The 19,096-nt window shown below is 39.8% G+C and overlaps 2 protein-coding genes across 4 annotated transcripts in view; one reads left to right on the top strand and one right to left on the bottom strand.

The window, feature by feature from the left end:
- Window positions 1-19,096, top strand: part of CUNH7orf50 (chromosome unknown C7orf50 homolog) — a 154,335-nt gene that overhangs the window by 49,890 nt on the left and 85,349 nt on the right. The gene's annotated exons all lie outside the window — the stretch shown is intronic.
- The window catches only part of GPR146 (G protein-coupled receptor 146), a 50,453-nt gene that overhangs the window by 10,712 nt on the left and 20,645 nt on the right, over window positions 1-19,096 (bottom strand). Inside the window, exons 2-3 of one of the 3 annotated variants that reach the window (XM_027656455.1) lie at window positions 17,154-17,195; window positions 6,250-6,657 (exon numbers count right to left, since the gene is read on the bottom strand). In XM_027656455.1, coding sequence (XP_027512256.1) covers window positions 6,250-6,511 — 262 coding nt within the window. In that variant the 5' untranslated portion in view covers window positions 6,512-6,657; window positions 17,154-17,195. Of the gene's footprint in view, window positions 1-1,710; window positions 1,795-6,249; window positions 6,658-17,153; window positions 17,196-19,096 lie in introns of those variants that run through there. The other 2 variants (XR_003529863.1, XM_027656456.1) reach the window with 2 other exon arrangements.

Raw genomic sequence — 19,096 nt, 5'->3', positions numbered from 1 at the left:
ATTTCCTTATTCTTAAAAGAAGTCTTGCATTTCACATCTGCCTGGCTCTTGCTTTTCTCTTTACCTCTCCCTGATGACTCCTTTACAGTTAAAGTTGCACCTCCCACCATTATTTGCTCATATGACACACGGTATCACATTCAACTTATGACAGGATTTCCAAGTACTCTTTCGCTTCTACTTCTCTTGTTATTTTCCTATGGGACATCCCAGGCTTTTCTTAGGAACGCTGAGTCAACAGGAAAAAGTACATTGTCAGGAACTGTAAGGATGTATTTCTGTTGCATGTGGGATGAGTACAGAGATACCCATGTTTCTGAAACTGTTCTTTGCCCTTTGCTCATCCTTTGAGGTTACTCACTCTGCTTTTCTAGAAATTCTGACTGTATTTTGTCTTCAGAGCACTTCAAAGCTTAGCTCCTTCCTGTGACCTTTTTTATTGTTCCACATACATTGGCAACCTCTGCCACTTGTTTATCCTTTCATTCTGTGAGCACCATCTTAGTGGTAAATCATCTGCACAGCAGCTGCCTGGTCCTTCAGATCCCACTTGTGCCATGATAATCTGCTTACTGTCCCTGGCCTCTTGGGAACCTAAATAGATGCACTTTTTTTCCCCTGTTTTTATGTTTTGGTGTTGTTGCTAAATATATAAATAATATAAGGTAAAGGTATCAACATAATATAACTGTTAACAACGTCAGCTGCACACTTTGTTGCTATTTAGACTGTTCAGCTCTTTGGAATCTTGAGTTCATGTAAGGCCACATCAGAAGTAAGTCTCTGCAAATTGCTGTCACAGGTCACTAAGCATCAACAAATGAATTCAGATGTTCTTCTGGTTGGAAAGAAAGAGGAAAACTTGATTTTAGGTTATGGCAACTGTTTTTTAAAATGTGCATCTTCTCTAATAGGTTAGAACTACAGAACTTTCTTCTGTTTTCAGAGTTCATAGAAGATTGCTCAGAACAATGTGTGTACCTGTCAGAAATGGATAACTATTTGCTTCAGTTTCTCTGCCACCCCTCAATTTTTAAGCAGCTTAAAGCTTGTGAGAACAGATAATATACTCCAATAAAGAAAGACAAAAAAGATCAACTACTCTGGAAACCATAGTAAAAACTGCCAAGTGGTGCTTTTAAGAGCCCGTTAGATCTATTGGAGAGAGTCACTGTGACAGTGGTCTGGAAGGTTCTAATAACCCAGTGCTACAGGGTCAAAGTTCTGTGGAGAGGAGATAGTCCAGCATTAGGGCCCCTAAAGATTCGTGTGGAAGGAATCTCATGTTCAGACACAGATGTTATCTGCCAGGCACATCTGCCACTCTGGATAAATCCTCCTCTTTTTGTGCTGTTAGTTTCTTTACAGTGGAGCCTCTGCAGGGGTTTGGTTGCTGGTGGCTGTGCCCTCCTGGCAGCTGCTCAGGAACGGGGCTCTGCATGGGTTAACTTTATAAAGTCAATCGTGTTTTGATAAGTTCCCTCAGTGTCCCAGTATCAGATGAGTGTGACTGCTCTCCTGCTCCACCTCTTCCCGACTCCAGCTTTATCACTGAATTCTGTAAGAGCCTCTATATGGAAAACATGACATATTGTTTCTTTTTCAGTGTTTATGTGCAGCAAAAAAGAATTCACCTTAGAGTGAACAGTGCAGCTCTTAATACATCATATACGTGTGGTGGGTTAAGGTTTCACTGCTGCAAAAGGTGAAAGTTCTTCAGATGGGGATTCCATCAGGCAGAATGAATTTATGGTTACTTCTATTCATCTACAGACAGCTTCACTGCCTGGGTTCCTGAAATGAGATACAATTTTGAGATGCCCAAATAGCCACTAGATAATGCTTTTTTTAAAAAAACTTGAGTTATGTGCAAAACAAAGCCCCTGTAATTTTCCTAGTATTCATATTTGCTTCCAGTAACTTATGGTGTATTAAATAACAGGAATAATTTGAACGAATGTAGTATTAGAAAATCAGCTTACATAAGGTGCTTTGGGTTCTGGATTTTATAAAGTTGACCAGTTGGAATACAAGAAGTGACAGCTTTTAATCATCAGCAGAGTACACAGCACCATTCAGAGTGCTGAACAGCCAGTTAGCACTGCTGCAGTTCTGGGCTGTGTTGTCAGAGCCCTTAGAAGCTGATTTTGATGCAGCTATCCTCTTTTAAAACTAAGTGGCAACAAACTTAAATAAAATTCAGTGTCAAGGTGACTGAGAGTTGCTATATATATATATTAATTTTTTTAACTGAGCCATGGAAACCAAATTAAAAAATAAAATTTCAGTTTCTTGTAGAGCACACAAGAAAATATTTTCATTCAGTTTAAAAGTGAATGTAAGTTGCAGATTCTTTTCATATGAAATATTTCGACACAGTGGATCTAACAAGGGTTACATGGACCTTCAGAAGGCTGAAGTTGTGATGCTGATGTTCAGAGCAGCCGGGACTTGTAGATTTACATAGTAGACACACTTTATCCCACTGTTTTTAGTTAAAGTATTTAGTTCATTTATTCTGTTTTAAGGAATTGAATACACTAGGTGGGCAATATCATTAAAGAATCTTTCTTAAATGCTAATCATCAATGTTTAACTCCAGGAGGTTTTGTCCCCAGTATGTACAGACACTTAAACTGGAGGGCAACAAGTCAGATAATAGTGATTTGAGGGGGAAATTGTTTATGAAACTTATATGTTCCTTTTTTTATATAAAGATCATCAGGTCATGAAGACTAATTTAAAACTTTCTGCTAAGGTCTTTTTATTATTTGAGAAAATATAAGATTACAGGGCAGTTTTATGGTAAAATCATTTCTCTAGGTAATTTCTTTGAATCATAGGTGCCACATTTGCACCTCTTACAAAATAGCAAGTGCCCAGATTTCTGCATTTCCAGCATTTTGGAGTTGCTCAGGTTCCAGGTAAGGAATGTTTGTACTTCTGGTTTATGTAAATCAGCATCACTCCAGTAAAGAAGAAAGATTCTCGCCAGTCAAAATTAATGCAAATTATACCAATGCTAGGCATTGCAGACTGAATTTATTCCAGGAAAAGAGTGTCAAAGGTGCATGGACTGTGCTGGAATTACTCTGTAAATGAGCTGGCACGGTGAGCTGGCAGGGTGGAAACAGCAGCTCTTATCTTCCCCCACTGTTTGTCAGCTCAGGGCTCGTGGCAGGGAACACTGCTGAAGTTTGGCAGCACGGAAACATTCCCCACAGATATTTTGGTGCCAGCTGCAAAGACTGACAGGAGGCACAGATGGTACTTTTCCTGGAAACTATAATATAATGCTGTTTCCTATTAGAAACGTCGGTGAAAGCTGACCCAGTGACTTATCAGCAAGACATCACGTTGGCTGTGTAGGAAACTGTTGTGGAACAGACTCTGACTGCAGGGACCAGGTTTCCAGTAAATGCAGAAATATTGACATAGTCCTGTATCAGATAACATATACAGGAATTAGTATGAAAATGGTTTGAGTTTTAAAGTTTGAAGGGAAAAATCGTCCCTCAGCAGATTTTCACTAAAGCTGAAATGACTTCAAAATTTGTCACATCCGTTGGAGATAAACATATCTTTCTGTTAATTGTCAGCAAGCCCGAGACATCTTGTTCCTGACACTCCTGTGGCTTTTCGTTCCCACTGCTTGGTGAAGGAAATGGCATTTTCTAGCTGACTCCTGGATGAACTTGAACAATTACTGATTATATCTTATTCCATTTATAATGTCTGAAAAAAATCTTTTAACTTTACATTCTAGGGGGTCCAAGTATAATATTAATGCTGATCTAAGGGTGGTTATTATTAGACTGCAAGATTTGGAGAAGGGGCTTGCAATTAATTAAGAGGCATCTTACAGACATGAATGGGCTCTGACTTGTCCATGTACTGCTTGTCATGCGTCACTCCTCACTCTACTTTATCAGTGACAGGGTTTTTTACCCCTTAGTCATCAAAATTTTCTCCCAATAAACTTGATTTCTTATAGGGCTCCCCATTGCAGCCATATGTATATATGAAACCTGAAAAAGCCAGGAATAACCTTTAGCACTTTCTGTTCTGGGATGCTGGCAAAGGGTTTGACAGGTTTAAGTATTTGATGATTTGATTTGAGTCCTTGGCCATCCTTTCACAGGTCTGTGGGTGTGGATACTTCCTTAGATATTCCTAAGGGGTGTTGTTTTTCCAGCCCAGTATGAGGCTGGGAAAATGTTTCCAAGGGCAGAAAAACCCAAGTAGTACTAGGGGAAGAAATGAGCAAAGGAGTCTGAGAGCTCTGTGAACCAGGACTCTTTAAACCTAAAGCTTCCCACTTCAAAAACATCTGTACCTGTAGCCACCTGTTACCCACATTGTGTCCATTCCACGGTACTTTGGAAAGCCGTGGTTAGGATTTGTACAAATTCCTGGGACTACAGCCAAGTAAATGGCATGGAAATAAATACTAGTGCTTACTAATTGCAGTGTATTGATTCACATGCTGCACAGCAATCACTTCTTTAAAAAATGTTAACAGATTTTTTGTAGAGATTTTTCAGTGTCCTTGGTAGGTAACACGCTGCTTTAAAAGTCTTGCACACCCCAGGAAGCCAGCACGACTTCTGTAGCAGATTTGTTACTGCAGGAGCCTCAATATATAAAATTATATTGGGTTTGCATGGCAAGGTGTTCAGTTTTACTTCTCATTAACCTACTCTAATTTGATTGGTAATAAATTAAATTAATTTTTCTGTAAATTGAGTCTATTCTGCTCAGGATGGTAAGGGGTGAGTGATCTCTCCCTGTCCTTCTCTTGACCCATGAGCCTTTAGTTATGTTTTCTCTCCCTTGTCCAGCTGACAAGGGGAGCAGCAGAGCAGCTTTGGTGGGCACCTGGTGTCCAGCCAGGGTCAGCCCACCTCAAAAATAAATATATAATCTGCTTCCTCCTGTGCTAATGAGTGGAAGCCTGAGGAGTAATTAGTTTGTCACAGAGCCGGTTTCTTAGTAATGATTGATAAATGGATGTTTTTACAGAGCCCACACAGGCACTGGGTGCTTATGAACAGTAAAGCACAGTTTGCAGGGAGGTCACTGGAGCCTGCTAGTCTGTCCTCAATTAAATGAGCCATACTTATTGTAGCTGTTGTGGAAAATATGCAGAATATTCTGATAATCTCTTGTCTGATGTTCAGAGCCTACACACGCGAGTTCAAATGAATCACTCTGAAGTATAGATCACAAACATTGATGTCCACATGAATCACTTTGTCCAGACACTTGATTAACTTTTTTGCATCATTTCAGAATCAGTCCAGCTTCTGTAAGAAATCCATGGAATTCTGCTCGGACTGAAGTGCTTGGGCCAATCAGACACGTGAAGGATGTGATGCCCCCATGACAAATAGGGTGCTACCTTTTGTGCTGCTTTAGCATTTGTATAAGAACAACATAAAGTTCAGCTGACAGAGCCCTAAGGGAAAGTAGGTGTTCTGCTACATACAGTAGAAAACAGATTTGCAAATATCACGGTGATTAGTGTAGTTAAAAATGCTTAGGGAGGCTCAAAAGGCCAGCAGTTGTTCTGCTTATTCAAAGCTTCTGCTGAAAGCAGTTAGGAAATTTTTGGTGCTTTGTAGTTTGCCTTTGGCTTACCTTCTTTTGTAATATAAATGAAAATGCAATTTAATTGTGATTAATTAGTTAATTAGTTACTGATGTGTCTTTTAATCTGCTTTGCAGTAGTATTTCACAGTATAGTTTGCTGTGTGTTTATTACTATGCTACAAATAAAAGATTCACGAAGATCTCACTTTCATTGAGAACTTTTTTCTCTATTAAAGACTGACTGGTTTAACTTTTGATCAATTCCTCTGCTATACTTCTGCTCTAGTACAGCTTCTAGATTTAATATACAGGAACATTTAGATCTTGTATATTCAGAGTGATTAATAAAAACAGTAAAAGCACATAGTCATTACCTAAACAGTAAGTGAGAAATCCAGCCTAATGTGCATGAAAATTGAGATGCATAAGAAAAGCTACTGAACCTTTCTTTTGGCCAACCAGATGAAAGTGGGAGCATGACAAATTCAAACAATAATGTTTTTCCTGAAGAACTGTTACCTAAAACCCAAACATTGCTTTCTAACGATGGCACTATTCATTCACTGATCCGAGGTTTATATGCATTAGTGCAAAGTGTTTCTAGGCTCTTAAAAAAAAAAAAAAGAAATCTAAAAGGAGAAGTGCTAAAAACCTCACCTGGTAGGCTCTGCCTTGCTGTCCCTTGACGGCCGGCAGAAACATTTTGGCCCCTCAAGTCGGACCCTTTCCCAGGAGAGCTCAGCAGAAACTCCAGTCTCTCATTTCTCTGGCAGGAGTGAACAATGGGAGAGCGGGGGAAGCGATGCCGGGGCCGCGGCGGTGGCACCGGGCTCTGGGCACATGTGACTGCCCCGCACATCCGCGCACATAATCCCTTAAACCTCGGCCGCACGCGAAAACAAGGGCCTGATCCTGCCATATAGGGACGGCCCTGTGCCCCCTGGCCCTGGTTGGGAAAGGGGTTTGGAGAGGTCTTTTTTTTTTTTTTTTTTTTTTTTTTTTTTCTCGGAAAGGGCAAAGCGAGAGGACGAGCTGCGGGTCGGTTCAGCCTTTTGGTGTCGTTACCTGACGGGACACGAACAGCGGCCGCATCAAACCGGGAGAGCTTTGGTGCAGCGAAAGCTTTTCACCGTGGGAGTAGGTGTTCTGCAAAGCCGTGCGTGTTAACAGGGTAACAGAGCCAGAGCAAAATAAGCCGAGATGGCAAAAATATTCTGTTAGTAATTTCTGATTTTCTTTAGAGCTCCTCATCCCAGCTGTGTTTGCCAGGAGTCATATCCCCTCCCACCTCTGAAGCACAACACTTGGCCTCTGGAGAGTTTAGACAGTAACCAGCATTAGGCTGAAAAAGAGCCAATGTGTGCTTTAAAAAGTACTTTACTGTAAACCTCAGAATTCTTTTAAGCATTCAGAAAGAACATTTTAATTGGGGAAAAAAAAAAACATGTAAGGAAAATGCTACTGCTCTATCTTCTCAGTTTAATGAGATGGTAGGTAAATGTAAATTCTTTACATTTGAATAGAAAGTGTGTAATATCATGATTCTCTCTACTTAGCTTGAATACAAATAGTCCTTAAATAATTTGCCTTTTTAAACTGTTATGTAAAATTAATTTATGTGTTTTCCTTCCTCCTCAAAGCAGTAAAGTTTAATATATGATTTTACTTATCGACCAAAAAGGAGTTGACCCATAAAATGAAAGAAGAATTTGTCATTCATGTTAGCATGTGTGCCTTTTTTAATGTATGTAATATAAATGTATTTTCTTATTTTGTACCATTAGTTGCTTATTTTTATTCTTATGGTATCTTAGAGGCTAAGTACCATAGGACTGTAAGACAGACTCTAAGACACCTGAGAACTTTTTGAGTGTCAGTATTTATGATCTAAGTATTTGCTTAGTTCAGTTATTTTTTTTTGTTCCTTTTGGCTAAGCTTCTATTGTTCATATTAAAGTTAAAGCCTCCCCAAGTCTCTATTTACCACCTCTATAACACAGAGACTCTGTTTGTAGGTCCCAAGTTAGTATTTTCCTTTAGATTCTCTATTGTTGGAGATTGGTCAAATTATTAAATAAACAAGTACCTCTTTAATCTCAGAAGTAACATTCCTTTGAGAAGACAATGGGGGGTAGCCCAGGATTATGCTTTTTCCTTTTTTTTTTTTTTTTTTTATGGTTTATAGTATTTCGTACTTATCACTCGTTTGGATAAGCTGTTCTGTATGGTTTGTATTTTGAAACACAGAGGAAAAAAACCTCAAACTGTGTTGATTTACATTTGATAAAATACCAGTGACAGTTGGGTATGGAGTTGAAGGTGAGGTGTGCTTTCCTTTTGAAATTCAGACCTCATAAACTTTAGCGTATGGGCTTTTTGCAGGAGAAGAATGCAGGGACTGGGAGATGGAATAGCACTCCTTCTGTCTCCAGGGAGAGCAGAAGGTAATAATGTGGCTCCTTCAAGTCTGCTGCTCTCTGGGTTTTATAGAGGCAACTGCTTGTTCTTATAGGCCCCACCAGTCCATCACTTATTTCAGTTTGCAGTGCCCACCACCTAATACTTTTTCCATTATCCTGGCTGGGTTTGTCTAGCAGACTTTCCTGAGGTTTGTTTGAGTGTAGAGATACATAATCCCCGACACAATTATGCTGTGTAACTATTGCTTGTAGTGACAAGTGGTAGTTGATCATCTGTAGAAACCTGGGGTAGTTGTGGGGCAGAGAAGACCGTTGTGCTTTGACTGTAAAGGTCCAACTTTTAACAATATCCTTATTTGTAGAACTTGCCCAGGTATTTCTTGTGTTTTCCTTTCTTCCCAAAGCAGTAAAGTTTAATATATGCTTTTACCTATCAACTGAAAAGGAGATTAACCCTAAAATGAATGAAGAATCTGTGGACAGACCTATGGATGTGGCTTTGTGCTGAGACTGGGTCCTGGCCAGGCAGCTGCAAGGGAACTGGGGGAAATGGCAAACAGACTTGTTTGAGGTTTACTTCAGTGACTTATTTTTTAACTCTGCCTCACTGCAAAGTCAGCAAGCACCAGCCTCAGTGAAGGTGGAGCCTCTTCTGTGATCTGTCAGGAAAATTAGCCCAAACTTAAAACACCTTTAAACACAAGCCAGATACTTTTGCTGTGCATGTGGTAGAAATTCAGCAGGATAGGACTCTGGTATGAACATGACACACACATAGAACCTAATGCACTTTTTCTTTGCCACCACTAAGCAGCAGGGATCACTGAAGCCTTGAGGGTCTCTTCACCTGTTCAATTTGTTGCAGTCTACTGTTGCTATTGGCTTGATTAATGCACTGAATTAAATACAACAGTTCCCTCTCCATCTTCTCCCAAACACGGTTCTCATTGCTGATGGTTCTGCAAAGTTAATGCACAACCTTAAAGTTCATAATTACAAGTAACTTCGTTAATATGAAAGCAGGATGTGAGCAGTGCAGGTTTTTGTTTACAGAATGATCTGTGGTGGTTCAGATGATGAAATCACCCTGACACACTGCTACATCTGATGTGAACTCATAGACAATTCTAGTCATATTTTTTATTTACAGAAGCTAAATATGACAAAAATTAAGTTCTGCTCAATTTTGTTTGGCAGTATAATGACTTTCAGAAGTTCACCTTTTAGGAGTGCTCTAAGCAGTAACTTGGATTAAGGCAGGGTTAGTGATTCAGGTTGATCAAACAAATCACAGTGTTAAAGTGAAAGTAGTTATTTAGGACTGTGGTTGCCAGAGTATTATTTTTATGAGCTAAAGTGGTTTTGTTGAAGCATCAATACAACATTAGTGAATTAGTGGGTGTGTTTGAGCCCTTTATACGCATGTGTAATGTGTCTATAAAGAGCAGTTATTCATATAAAGGATTATCAGAAATATTTCTTGGTAATACTTTTATCTTAAGCTAGTACCTTCAAAGGAACACAAACAGTTGGTGGCACCTGATAAAGAGACTGTGGTGTGGGCAAAAATCTCCTTCCTCACATGGAATGAGGCCAGTCCCCACAGACATTTCTTCTTATTTTCTAGTACTGTTTTAAGTGTAAAGCAAGGTGTAATATTAATGGGATTCATTCAGGACTGTTTATTTCTGTTTTATCTTAGTGTGAATATTCAACAAGTTCATATTTAGTCATAACAAGTCTGAAAAGATGTAAAAAATTGAAATTGAATATGCAAATCAGTTGAAGCAAGCAAGACTCATTTGCAAATTTTAGATTAGTTGCTTTGGAACTGCCTTTTAAATGGGCACAGCTTTTGAGTCCCTTTCATTTTTCATCTGCTACAATATTGCAGGTTGTAAGAACTTTGATGGAAAACTTTAAAAAGGCGACCACAATTGTCCCAGTGCTGCAACCCCATTAATCAGACATTCATTCTGCAGAACCAGCATCTCTGGTTTGAGAAATTCACCCAGCTCTCCCTAAGGGCCCTTCCAAAGGAGCTCTGCTGGCACTCGCTGCAGCACCTGGATGCACCATGGCCCTGGCACAGCCTCCCTTCTGGGGAGGGCTGGGTGTCCAGGTGGGACCACAAAGCTCAGGGGCATTGCAGGGCACTCAAGCTGCTGAGACAGGTCAATGTTCCTCTCCTTGTGCCCCCTCCCTCATGACAGGAGTGGGAACCTCCTCCCTTGCAGCTCCTTCCTCTGCTGACGTGATTTGGGATCCTCGTGTGGTTTTAGGGAAAATCCCTCGGACCTGCTAACCCAGCTAATTCAGAGGAGCTGTCCCAAAGTAAGCTTTACCGAGCTTGTGGTTCATGTCAGTAGCGTGCCTTTTGTTTATTTATTTTGAAAAGACCATGGTTCTGTTTCAAAATACAGTTCTGTGCTAAAAACATTGGAAGAAACCTGACAGTTGCATACAAATAGAAGTGATATTAATCAGCAAGGTAAGAATATTGGTGTCTTTTTTAGTCAGTAGGCTTGTTAATTTGGGCTCCTTTATATTTGACCCTGATCTGTATGGCCAAGCTGCTGAAATTCCATTAGGTCATTGCCTCTGTGGATGTATTAGAGACATTTTCTGCTGTGTCTGTGTGCATCTTTTGTCTCTGCATACCTTGGATAATTTTATTATCTACTGTTTGAAAATGTCATTAGACATCAAATCAGTTTATTTAGCTATTGTGAGCTAATCCAAACATACAGAATATAATACACAGCTCCTGACTTTTTCCTGTTACCAGCAGCTCTTTCCTTTGCAGACCTCAGGTGGCGGGGATGGAGGAAGGGCTTTAACCTTGTGAGTATATTTTAGGAAGGCTACAGGACAGGCTGAAGGCACTCCAGCTCCCTTGGCAGCATAGGAGAAAACGGGAGAGGAAACAGATGTATAAGAAGAGGAAAAAAGTCCAGGGCATTCCTGTTCTCCTTAATAAATGCTTGGTGTAGTCTCCCCACCTTTCAACCCTTTAAAGAAGTTGGAAAGCAGTAAGTTTGCCTGCTCAAGACTGTGGCTAATGGGCAGGATTTCACAGCCAGCTGACCATGAAGCACCACCAGCTTCTGAGTCCACTTGACTGAACGTTACTTCTTGAAATCTTCCAGATTTTGGGGAAACTTCTTGCACAAAAAAGATGAGGTTGCATGTTTGTAGAACTGTTTCTTCTAAAGGATATGGAGAATCGAAATGGAGTTAAAACACCATTTCCTCCAGCTGACACTTTTGATCTGTGCTCATTTGAAAATACAATTTATTAATAAATCTCTACCCCAAAAGGTATTTTGATAGCATAAATCTATTGTATTTGTTTTTAGTAGCAAATTTTAAAGGGAAGAAAAAAAAAAAACAGAGGAGGAATGCAATAAAAATGTTGACCTCAGTTGGACTACTTGTACTATGAGAAAATGAGATAATTATGGCTATAAAATCCTGTGCCCAAAGAATGAAAATAAACAACAGAGAGAGCCAGTACAGTAGGACAGATTCACTGAAATATTTTCTCCATAGTAATTCTTAATAATGTGGGCATTTTTTTTTTTAAGTCAAGGACTAAAACTGTCCTGGAAAGTGTTTGGCAGCAGTGCAAGAGGATGGTTTATAAACACTTCACACCAGGAAAATATTTGGAAACCAGTAATGTGGTGTTTTACCATTCCTACTGTAAGCAGCAATAGATGCATTTTTTGTTGCATTAGAGCCATCTGGCAGGTTAGAGGTCCATTTATCTGTTACCAGACAATCATTCCATGTAATTTTAGGCTAAATCTTCTTTTGAGGAAAAAAAAGTGATTAGAGTAAAGCATATCAGAGCAAAGGGTTAAAGCATCAGTTAAATACAGCACAATAACACTGGAAATAACATTGCATCTAGTATCTAGATTTTTTAAAGAATTTTCCTTTAAGCAATAGCTAAATGGTTTCCTTAGATTGTTCATGTGTTGCATGAACCATATCAGACCAGTCTGTAAAGTTCAGCATTTTCTCCAGTGTCTGAAATCCTACTACAAAAGAGTCCTTGCGTCTGAGAGTCTGACACCAAGTAGAAATAAAAGGCTGAAATAATAACACCACTAAATTGGTTTAATTAATTGTATGTTTCTGTACTTACGCTTTTGAAGGGTGGAAAGTATTGCTTTAAAGACTACCTACAAAACTGGTGAATGAGCAGCCACTCAGGGTGCCACTTCAAAGAGAAACACCCAAAAGAGCAACAGAAGGGAAGCTGCTTTTGAATTCTCTCAGTTCCTCCTGGCAGCCCAGGGCTCACAAAGCCAGAAATGGTTATTTTCTTTTGTGTTTGTTAGTTACATAACCAGCTCCCGGCAAATAAAGCTGGAGGTGGAGCAGCTGTACAAAGATCCACTTCATAACCCGTGCCTACCATAGCTGCCAAAAGAATCTCACCTGAATTTAGGATTTTTTTCCTTCCTGGCTGAGGGAGATTCCTTACACTGTCTGCAGACAGCCTGATAAAGTTTAGGAGGCAGATGCAGCTCTTGGTTGCACTGGTGGATATTTTGAGATTCGTGCCTTTGCATTTACTCCAGATTTACCCTTATTGCTGAAGCTGTCAAACAGATCTTGGTTTCCACCATTTTTTATTTTTCAGATTTCTCTGTATCAATACTGCTGTAGTTAATATTAAAGAAGTAGAAAAAAGTATCTGAAAATGGAAACATGGATTTTACAAGAGTGCTCAGTCTTTCCTTTAGGATCAGTTGAAGCACCAAGAATTGTGCTTTCACGTTAATCATCCTGTGCCATCTTTAAACTTTGCAGCCGTGTTGTAGCTTCCATAAACCAGCATCCAGGATGCAGGCTGGTGCTTTATTGCTGTTGATGACAGCCCTGGCTTTGTTCTGGCAGTTGTGCTCTCTGTCTCCCCATCCATGTCCTCCATCCTCCTGCCACCCTCTGCACGCCGTGAGCTGACTGTCAGCTGGCTGATCACTGTCTCTGTCTCCCTCATTATTTCCTTCCCACAGCTCCATAATGGCCTGGTCTTGACTGTGGGACTTCAGTTTTTGATTTACTGGTTATAAAATTCCGGGATTATGTGTGTGCTCTTTCATTGTCTTCAGGTGTCAGCTGTAACACCACTGCAGGGATGTTACAGTGGCATCATTTAAAAGATGATTAGGAGACCAGGCTGAGAGTAGCTACTGCTGATGATATAAGAGGTAAAAAGGATCGAGAGAATTTATACATCTGGCAGTTCTAACCATTTTTTACACTTACTTTATGTGAAATTAGACCTGGAAAGGAGGGACTTGTAATAAGTATGAAATTCTAAAATGTTATCCATGCCCAACTCCTACAAACTTTATTATCATTACCTCTCTATGAATTAAAAGTCAGTTCATGTGCTCCAGAGCAGCAAATATTGTCAGACAATGTGTAATGGAAATTTATAAAAGCCAATATTTAACATCTTGAAATGAGAAGCATGCAGGATAACTTTTGAAATCACTCGAATTCAGTGTATATTACAACAAAATATGAAGGTAAATATTAAGGTTTTTTCATCAGATGGCTTTAAATTAATCTTTGCATTTCCTTTAAAAAAAGAAAATGAAGAACCTTTGAGTAATGGAGGGACAGGGTGCTCCTCATATTGCTTGCACCCTAAAGTATGGCACAGAGAGAAAAATTACTTAGAAGTAATTCTATTTCTGTGTCTAAACTCTAGTTATTTGAGTCCAGAATGCTTTTAAATTGCCTGGTTTAGGCCTTGATACTGCAAATTAACTTTGTGTAGTTAGATGCATATAGAGAGGCAGAACAAAACCCCACTGGAATCAGTAGGTCTCGTGTGGCCTGGGGTTCTGTCTCATAGGGCTGTTTGCAGGGGGGTTGTTTATTTTTAAAGTGTTTCAAAATGCTTTTCCCAGCTAAGTATGTGACGTTCCACAAATGACAGACGAGTAGTAGCAAACTTCAAGCCCTCTTACAAAGTAGCTTTCCTCGGCTTTGTTTAGGGAGATCTCTTTGATTCTGCTTGTATTTAAAGTGCTCTGCTGGGTAACCGTGGAACATCCATCTGCTTAAACCAAATTCAAAGAGTATCACGAACTGACACCTGCTTAGGTCTTTAATTAAAAGTGGTTTAATCTCTAACAATCTCTACATACATAAGCAGAAAGTATCTGTGTTTCATGTGCACTTTGAACTGCCATTCATTTAGAAATCAAAGATTTGTAAATGAAACACAGTATGCCAGACATGCTGATGTTTGACTGGAATCTCTTCTTGTTGGCATAGCCTAGTTTTCCTGGTGCTGTCAGCCCCCGGGAATACATTCTTATTAAAAATTGTGTATAGAGGGGGAAAATACAAAAAGAAGCCTATCTTAAAAAAAAGTGTATCAACTCTATAAAAAATGTATTTAAAATAGGCAAATATATACAGTGGGACATGTGGTGGAGAATTGTTCCTCCTTGAAAGGGTCAGCAGAAGGAATACTGTTTGTATTTCCAGATGTGTGGACCCAATAGAAAGAGATTTATTTTCTCTATTTTTCCCAACCATATGAATTTTGCTGCCCTAAGATGTCCTAAAATTAAAGACTGATCTTAGTTTAGTTAATGTTCATTCATGATAGTTCATTTTCTCTTTCTCAAATCTCTCATCTTTCCTCCTCCAAAATGAGCGTGGTCTCATCTGACAGGGAGACTCAAACTGCATTAGGGAACGATGAACAGTCCTTAATTTGTAACAGGAAGGAAGCTGATAGGTAGAGAGAGAATTAAGGTTTATAGTAATTGAGTATGAAGAGGACATGCAGCAGGAAGGATGTTGGGGCAAGCTGGAGACAGAAAGCTCCATGGTCATAAGTGGAGAGGAGTAAATTGGAAAGGAGACATGGATAATGCAGGAGGGCCTGGCATGACTCTGGATGGGAAGGTGGCACATGTACCAAGCCAGTGGGGTGGGACAGAGGGATGTGAGGGAATCCCTAGTACATGCAGTGAGCTGAGAAGTGAGTAACCCTTTTGACCTGCTCATCTTTTCTACCTTGAACCACTGCAGTGTCTGTGTTATGTATGTGTTGAGTTTGTGCCCAGAAAGGAGATGAACATTCCTTGAAAACATTTCAGAGCTGATCTTTTGAGGGTACAGTGTTAAAGGCATTTGCTTTTGATTTACTTTTGACCTCCTGCAGAGCTCACCAAGCTTGTTTTGGGTAAGACAGGACGGCACAAAGAATTCTGGGTTGATTTTAATATGGGTAGTTTTAGGATGGAGACTTAAATTCTGAAATGTTAGGTGTCTGGTTTTTGCTTTGTTTAGATTTTTAGAAACTTTCTTTTCCCCTTTTACTAAGGTTTGTTTATATTACTAGTTTTGAAATATTTGGGATATTGTCTGGGTCACTGTTACCTGTTGTTTGTAAGTACATTTGTATTTTCTGGTACCAGTTTATACCATGATACAAAAAATCCAATGTGACGATCAAAAGGTCACGATGCTTCACCTTAAGTGTCTGGCCAATGGGATCAGGCTTTTTTAGTTGAATGTCTTGGGGATGAATACTTTGGAGGAGTCCTTCCTGTGCCAGCTCTAGGTTTTGGGGTAACAGACCTTTTATCTTTTTAACAATGGCCCCTAAAAGGATGGAGCTGCATTCATGTAATGGTTTTGTGATCAGCCTTCAGTGAGGAATTTAAACTAAAAGCTTGTCTTACTGTAGCTGATATCTTACTCAGTATATCCTTTCTGGTTTTATACACAGTCTCTAAGATTAGTGTGGTTGAGTATATTGAAAGTAATAAAAAACAGACACAGAAAAATTGTTGCATGTTTTTTTTAAAAAAAAAATCATAAAATGAAAGAGGAAGTGCATCATTTATTATAACACCATGTAGTCTAATGAAAAACATACTGCAGGCTGGAAATTTGTTAAGAGCTGCACTCAAAAAGTTTCCACTCCCAAAAAAATGCCTTGGGGCCTCCAGCTGTAAGCCTGTGGCTAAAGAGGCCCTGTGGTAAACTGACATAAAAAATAAGTACTCCATAAACAGTCAGCTCCTGTTTCACAATAGTTGGAAAGAAGTTTTAAAAAAGTGTTACCTGTTGATGCTGACTGTACTTTATCAAAGTAAAAGGGAGGCCATGCATTTATGTGCATTAACTAGAATGTTAAATTGGGAATTGAACGCTGGGGAGAGGGACACTGGGCACCAAAATGTTATGTTCACTGTACATAGGTGAACATGAAAAAGATGAGGAGACTTGCTGAGAGCAACAGAACAGCACTTGGCACTGGCAGAGCTGGTATTAATATTAAATAATTCCTGGCTTCTGATCTCTTGCTCATTAACTAGACTGGGGTGAACAAGTTCCCTGCTCCCCCACACTGAGCAGGTGCCACCCCTTGCACCCAAGCACATTCTTCAGGCTGTGTGCAAATACACCCTCAGAGCATTGGTGGTGTTTGCACCATCAGGGCTCAGATGAATGGAATTGGCCACTTAGAGGAGACCAAGTTTTGTGTCTCTCCTTTTAATCTGTTTGGCTTTCTTAAAGGTGCCCCTTCCCTGCCGAGCCAGCCCAGGCTGGCCAACAAGGGGTTGGCTTTGCCTTTCTCCTTCTCCTTCATCAGCCCTTGTCAACATATGAAAGTCATTCCTGTGGGCTTTCAGGCAGGTTTAAGTGTCATGATGCTGTCCTGGTGGGGAGAGCTTTACAGCCTCCATTCCTTCTTCACGTGGATTGGGAAGCAGTTTGCAGAAGCAATGCAAATTAAACCTTCTGATATTCCTCCAGTCTTTCTGCCTAGCAAGGAGCCCTGGAGTACCTCAAGATCATGGGACACTTCCATGGAGCCCAGATTTCACAAACTTAGAAAGATGTAGTGAATTGGATGTACCTTTTTATGAGACTACTTAGGTGGCTGGTTTGTGATCTTTGAGAAGGACAATCTGAGACTTAATATTACTTGTCTAGTTAAGTCTTCAGTGAGGACTTGGTAATCCAGTACACCTTTTTACAGGAGTAAATAGAAGGTCTAGAAGTCCCACTTTTGGTAAATATTTTCACAGTTGTACGTAGGTTAAATAAATAATAGTCACACTGTATTGCTACAGCTCTACTTACATGAGGTGCAGTCCAGCAGAACGTCAGTCTGAGATGGAGCCACTGGAAGGAGAAAAGAAAAAAATAGAAGATGAGACAGGTGGTTGAAAGAAATGAAAATTTAATCAACTCTGATAAATATAGCTCACTTTCATTTTTTTGCCTTGTATCTCCCTGTACCATGCTCTGTGTAGCATTTAAAATATGCAGTGTTTTCATCCAGTGATTAGAAAATCTGTAACGTAATTAATTGTTCATGATGTTTGATGTTGTAACATCTCCCAGTGGGGTTGATGGTTTTATTTACACTTGTGAGGTGAATTAAGGATCTTGAATAAAAGCTGTAGATTGATCTAAAAATAGAACCATAAATTCCTTCTCCTCATTGAAAATATCACACTTGGTGGGTTAAAAGTGACATGTAACAGTCCTGATAAGAAATATTTTTCATGTAATATGATACTATGATAAATGTCAGTTTGGTTTGTTACTGTAAAAAGTGGTGGGTTTGGCACCACAGTAATTCACTTTGGTTACTGAGTATGTGTCTGCTCCTTTGCACACTGTGGGGAAAAAAATATAGAGAAGTATATTTTATTATTTTATTAAATTACAAGTGGAATATATCTGTCCACTCAAAATTTGTAACCAGTATTTCAGTATGGACATGTAACTTATCTAAAGGAGAAAAAAGGTAACTAAAGCACTGATGTCCCTATGCGTTGCAGTAGAAAAAGAATATATACACACATAAGGCATTAAAGGTTAATGTTTGAACAGTAATATTTGGAGAGAAAGACAATCTTTAAGAGTAGATGAGTTTTCCCCTAAGAAAAAAAAAAAAAGATTAACAAGTTCAATTTATGACTGAATTTTGAGGTAAGTAGAATACTTTATCTGGGAAAAATTGGTTGAAGATAGCTGCCTGTGCCACTTCATTCTTTTTTATATTAAAGTTTTATCGAGAGGTGCAACACTGTTCTGTTAAAGATCTGAGATCATTCTGATGCACATTTTTCCTTCCCCTTTTCTCTACCACTAGCACCGGTTATGGTTGTTATCACCACGTGTTTCAGGCAGAGCTCCCCTGCTCTGCTTGGCCTCTCTCTGCCCTCTGTTTCACATCTTGTGGTTGGCATTTAAGGACCCAAGAAAAACAACCAGTGCAACCAGTATTTCCCTTGCAATTTTAGTTTCATACTTTGATGGAGAACAGTAAATAGAAGGACAAACTGTTACTATTATTATGTGGTCTTGATCTTAAGAGAAAGGGATTTCCATGGCTAACGTATATTTGTGGTGTGTCACACAGGTGGAAATCGCGAAACACCAACTCTAGTGGTCTTAAAAGTGATAGTGGCTGTTTGGTGACAGTCTCTGGCTGGCCTCTCTTCTCAAGAACAAAAATAAATGTGCCAGAAATCCATACAGAGAAAGAAAAGAGCAGCTCTTCTGTTTATACTTTCATACAAATTTAAGTCGTGTTCAGGGACGTAGTGAGACAGCTGGTCCATGCTTTAGAGCAGAAAATGGTTGGGGAGAGCTTTTCCTGGCTGGTACCTCTCACTGCTGAAGTCCCACCTGTGGAACAGCTGTAATACATCTGGAGCTCTGGGAGCTCCAGCCGTGGAAGGACAGGCTGTAGGAGGTGGTTTCCCCTGAGTAATGCAGCCCTTCAGCGCTTTAGTTGTGTCCTGTGGACTCATCTCCACATGTGTATGGATATGATTAGAATTAGACATGTGAACTGTTGAATTCAGCTGGCAGAGTTGCACAAGTTTATTTATATGCCTGCCTGGCAAGGTGCATTGCTGAGATCTGCATTCCAAGGGCCACTGTTGTGTGCTCATGGAGCTCTTAGGGCTGGGCTGGGGAAATGTTCTGTGGTCACCACAGTGGTCACCCAGCAGGCACCAAAGAGAAGCTTTGCTACTGCTGACCTACTCCAGCTTCCCAAGGATAAC

This window comes from Corapipo altera, unplaced genomic scaffold (assembly GCF_003945725.1).
Source record: "Corapipo altera isolate COAL_440 unplaced genomic scaffold, ASM394572v1 104, whole genome shotgun sequence".
Classification (NCBI taxonomy): domain Eukaryota; kingdom Metazoa; phylum Chordata; class Aves; order Passeriformes; family Pipridae; genus Corapipo; species Corapipo altera.
Note: the sequence above shows the minus strand (reverse complement) of the source record. Positions and strands in the feature narration are given on the sequence as shown.